This window comes from Eptatretus burgeri, chromosome 4 (assembly GCF_056783735.1).
Source record: "Eptatretus burgeri isolate ZD-2024b chromosome 4, Ebu_testis_v1, whole genome shotgun sequence".
NCBI classification, from domain to species: domain Eukaryota; kingdom Metazoa; phylum Chordata; class Myxini; order Myxiniformes; family Myxinidae; genus Eptatretus; species Eptatretus burgeri.
The window spans coordinates 14,457,761-14,462,760 of record NC_140964.1 but is presented as its reverse complement, the minus strand read 5'-3'; the positions used below and the strand labels follow the sequence as shown (position 1 = coordinate 14,462,760).

At 47.2% G+C, this 5,000-nt stretch overlaps 1 protein-coding gene across 1 annotated transcript in view; it reads right to left on the bottom strand.

Annotated features, from left to right (window-relative positions):
- The window catches only part of LOC147027508 (uncharacterized), a 410,973-nt gene that overhangs the window by 113,897 nt on the left and 292,076 nt on the right, over nucleotides 1-5,000 (bottom strand). The window contains exons 17-18 of the mRNA XM_085876519.1: nucleotides 1,145-1,299; nucleotides 1-86 (exon numbers count right to left, since the gene is read on the bottom strand). The exon at nucleotides 1-86 is cut by the window's left edge and continues 5 nt beyond it. Of these exons, the coding sequence (XP_085732645.1) occupies nucleotides 1-86; nucleotides 1,145-1,299 (241 nt within the window). The remainder of the gene's footprint in view (nucleotides 87-1,144; nucleotides 1,300-5,000) is intronic.

Here is a 5,000-nt window from a genome sequence, read left to right as displayed (position 1 = left end):
GAGTCGCAGTCGGCACAGAAGCCATTTCCACGTACGTTGCGTATAGACTGAATGGCAATGGCGTCGCTCTGGCTGTCTGTCCGTGCCTGTCAAAACACACGAGCGTGCCAGGAGCTATGGCCATGTGTGCCAGTGTTTTTGAGGCTCATCAAATATTAAAACGGCCAAATCGCACCCTGGGGATGCAGCCCATAATTAACGCAGGTGTGTTTGGAACTCAGATGAGGACCGATACGGAAAGGGGGGGAAATGCAAGAACTGGCAGGGAACCTCGAGCTGGTAGCGCCAGGGTGAAGGGTCAAAGGCTACGTGCCACTTTTCAACAGCTGCAGGGTTTACAGGTCAACTGCATTCAAGACAAGCTGACCTTTGTGTGCCCAAAGTTAATTGGCGCAAAGGACTCTGGGCTCACAGTGCTTCATTGAGCAATAGAACAAGGCACAGTGTTGTATAAGAGGGGCAATACCCAGCAATAAATGCGATGATCCAAACAGGAGCGGTTGAAGGAAATTAAAAGGCACGGGTCAAAAATTTTGCTGTCGAGTTCAAACCAACCTTTTTGGAAATTTTCAATCTTTCATGGAATGTTACGTAATTGGGAAACATTGTAGTGGGCCATTAGTCTTTCACTGGCACTGGCTTTGTTTTTCCAAGAAATCAAATATAAATATCTGAAATTACTTTTAACTTGCTATCGATAAGCCCCCGTATTTCGTTCTAATCTTTGATCATGCGAGGATGATACAAGTCATTGAAATATATTTTCATCACCGTAGATGGTTTTATATACCAAAGGATAGGACGAGGAAACCCAATAAACTTGCACCTTGATTCAAAAGTTTTTCCAATTATAAACTGATCTCAGGGCATTTTACAAACAAAAACAATGAAAATCGTTCTAACCAAACGATGCCCGTAAAATATAATCATTCAAATTGTCCTGCAGTCCTTCTCTAACACCACTACCTGGAACTCACCCAACCTTCATTTATCAAATAAACAGCAGAAGAAGCAATCGAAAAACATTGTTTGACAAAATTTTGAAAATCTTTCCATAATTATCTTTGAGTAGTGACAACAAGCGCTGGTTTATGTCAGAGTGGACTGTGTCACAACAGAGCAGTACAACTTCTGGGAAGATGACCTTTTGCTTGGCACTGTGGCAGGACTGCAGGCTGGCGAATATTTGGCCTTCAATGGCCAGCGTCCAGGACTCTCGCTCCTCAGCACTCGATGCCTCGAAATGCCAGCTCTGTCCCGTCAGCGACACAATGACAAACTCAAAGGAATCCTCACCATCTGATGGTCGCCAACCCGGAGGGAGGATGGCAGGGTAAGAGATGAGGCAAGGGCGGGTGGCAGGAAGTGGGGGAGGAAAGAATTTGATTAACATAACACCGATCAAAGCTTGCATCGACCTTTCTCGACCGCAGTAGAACAATGGCACAGGGATGCCATGTGTGCTAGTAACTTAACCCAACAGCAATTTTCGCAGCTTTCCCCCTCTGTGGGTCGCACTTCCTGAGACCATGGCAAGGCCTCCTTTCCAGACCATGCCGTCTCCCTGCTTATCCAGCACAGAATATCAATGCAGCCACACAGTGAGCTTCCTTCCTTCCTCCAACTTCAAACAGCAAGGCATGGCCTCCTGGAGAGAAAACCAACAGGCCGCTGCGTGTTTCTATATCCCTCTATATCCCACGCCACTGAGCCGGGGATGGGCGGGGTCCCGGCTGTGGTTACCTACTCTCCTATGGTTTCTAGGATGTGCTGAAACCATCCTCCATGTCCTGCTCACTTACCAGGGAACTGTTTGAGTTTATTATGAACACAAGGCATTTACACGTGTTGCTTGCAGGTAACCATTTATACAACCTCTCATCTTCAGAAATATGATATCACAGAATAAATGTCATTTTATAACGGAGATGGCACAAAAACTGTAATCATTCTTGATAATAATTTGCTATCTGTCGAGTTTTGTTCTTCAGCAAACGCAGACATTTGCTGTTGGAATGTGTCCCTCTGTTTTGCAACTTCAAGGGAAAAGTAACACCAAATTGCTGTTGAGTGGGCTCTCGTAATGATATTCAATCAACTAGTGTTGATCAAATGAGGAGATTTGGGAAAGTACAAAACTAATGATCAAATAAGCACAGGACAATATAATTTAACCATTTGATACTTACAAATTTCAAGCAGGAGTATTTGCAATTGAGATCAATAGTTGTCATTTCAGGACAAGAAGCTTGGGAATATATGTATGTGTGTGTGTGTGTGTGTTTGTGTGTTTGTGTGTTTGTGTGTTTGTGTGTTTGTGTGTTTGTGTGTGTGTGTGTGTGTGTGTGTGTGTGTGTGTGTGTGTATGTATGTATGTATGTATATATATATATATACACACACATTGTTGTGGGACAGGGGTCGGGTGAGAAGACCAATGGGTGGGGGGGGGGGGGGCGGGAGATATCTCAGTTCCCACGAGACTCCCCGGAATTGTAGGCTGTCGCACACGGATAACTCAATGACGCGGCAGGTTGCTTAACCGACCGTAGACGCCAATAACTCAACCACGTGACTTAGGGTCCTCTGTCTAGTTAATCCGGTTACCTAAAAATAACCACGTGATTTAATTAGAGAGGAACACGCCCTCGGTACGCCTTGTCCAAACCGGATCAATTCACCGGATCGGATGCATCAGAGCGACACTGCCAAGGACGTACCCGCTAATAGGAACGGATTGTTGGGAATTAAGTCCCGGCTAAGCTAGGATTCAGACTATGCTGGAACAATGAAGGAAAAGAAAAAAATGAGCTGGGAACATTCCTCATAGTAATTTATTAACAATGGGGCAAGGAAAGGTATGTGGTACGATCAAAAGATTTATTGGGGTGTGTTGCGCAGAGATAGGGGAGAGAGGTGTGGTGCAGCAATAAACAAGCAACTTATAAAAGCAGACGCAGAGCAGACCTCACCCAAAAATAATAATAACAATCTTTTGCAGGCTTACTTACATAGAAAGGAGCCAGGACACACACACGCACACACCCAGACACAGAAAACCCGATGAAGAGGGATTGAAGCAAGACAGGAGAGGAGTTGAGGCCACGGTCTCTTGGTACCTTTGTATAATTGATACGCATTCCCCGAACGGGGAATGCTCCGTGGCGCGGTACACGCCCGACAGCTGGCACATCGTGTCCTTCTTCGGGCAGCTCACGTCGAGACCGTGGGCGTGAAGGGGGGGCTTGAGTTGGGAGAGTGGCGTCAGCATCGTGTGGGCGGAGAAGAGGAGGAGGAGCCCAGCGATGATGACAGAAGGCAGAGTCGAAGTGATGACCACAGAAGGCTGAGTCGAGGTCCAGCTTCAGCGGAAGGCAAGGCAGGGCAGCAAGAGAAAGAAGGATCCGCTCAGACCTTTATAGGCCCTGCGACAAGGGGCGGGGGGCCACCGACCCCCTGTGCAGCCCGGCCGCAATGGCCGGAAGCAGCAACATTCCACTTCCAGCAAGGTGACCCCACACCGCAAAGATGTCCCGCTCCGACCCCATGACATGATATGAATTGCCCACACCGAACTCGGCGTCATGACTTACCTTTCAAGAACCCCAGGGCCGTGCCATGATGCCCCACTGTGGGCAGCGTCGGTCCTGCACGCACGCTCGGGCGACCACCGACCCCCTGTGCAGCCCGGCTGCAATGGCCGGAAGCAGCAACATTCCACTTCCAGCAAGGTGACCCCACACCGCAAAGATGTCCCGCTCCGACCCCATGACATGATATGAATTGCCCACACCGAACTCGGCGTCATGACTTGCCTTTCAAGAACCCCAGGGCCGTGCCATGATGCCCCACTGTGGGCAGCGTCGGTCCTGCACGCACGCTCGGGCGACCCCAACCAGTGCTGGCCAAAGCGCCCGATCCGTATGTGCCACGTGGCCCGAGCTGCACAACATGCCTCTGCCCGATCGCAGCTTCACTGACCATAGAGATAAGAAGGTAAGATGTTATGGCGAACCCATGCACACACAGTAAGATGTGTCCATTCGTGTCCCGCTCTGCACGATAACAAAGTGTCACAGGCGGTACATTCGTGCCCTGCTCTGGACGATAACAAAGTGTCGCGAGCGGCGCATGTGTCTGCCTTCGAGCATGTTCCGTACAGTGCACGTGGATCCACCATTACGCCCGTGGCCAGCGCTCGCGTTTGCCCGATTCTGCTATCGTGTGAACGGGGCAAAACTGCCATGCACACTCGCATCCCATGCAACGTCGAATGGGGTTGCCTTTCTATTATCGGCTTCGGTACGTGTTCCGTGCAGCGTGGGCGTTGTGTTGAGTGGGTTTCCCATCCATTGGGTGGAAACTATCGCTGCGTGTGCATTTGGCAGGCTGTGTTTTCTACGGAGGGTGTGGGTGTAATGCCTGCTGGCCTTTTGCTGAGGACCCATCTCACAGCGAAGGGCGCATGTGGCTCAGATTTACCTCAGGAATAATCAGAAAAGAAGAGTAGGAATGAAGATATAAATGAAATGAAGAAGGAATGATGTAAACAAACCTAGCTATGAGATCCTCGCAATGCACGCTCCTGTTGTCCAGTTAGACAAAAGGGAAGGGACTATCTACACGTATACTAATGGAATAACTGTCTTGGGACCACTATCTGTTGGATGCATGCGGTTCCGAGAACCGCAATACCACGCATAAATATATGTATGTACATATATATATATATATATATATATATATATATATATATATATATATATATATATATATATATATATATATATCCCTCAAAATACATCGACAGTTATTTGTATTTTTTTTTAATATTTAACCCGAACTTAAATTTTAAATAAATACATTTAAGTGAGTATTTAATCCTAACTTACATTTGAGTGAGTGTTTCACCAGAAGTTAAACTACAAAAAAACCCAACATATTTGAGTGAGTATTTAACCCGAACCCCGAACTTAAATTTTAAATGAATAATTTTTTAT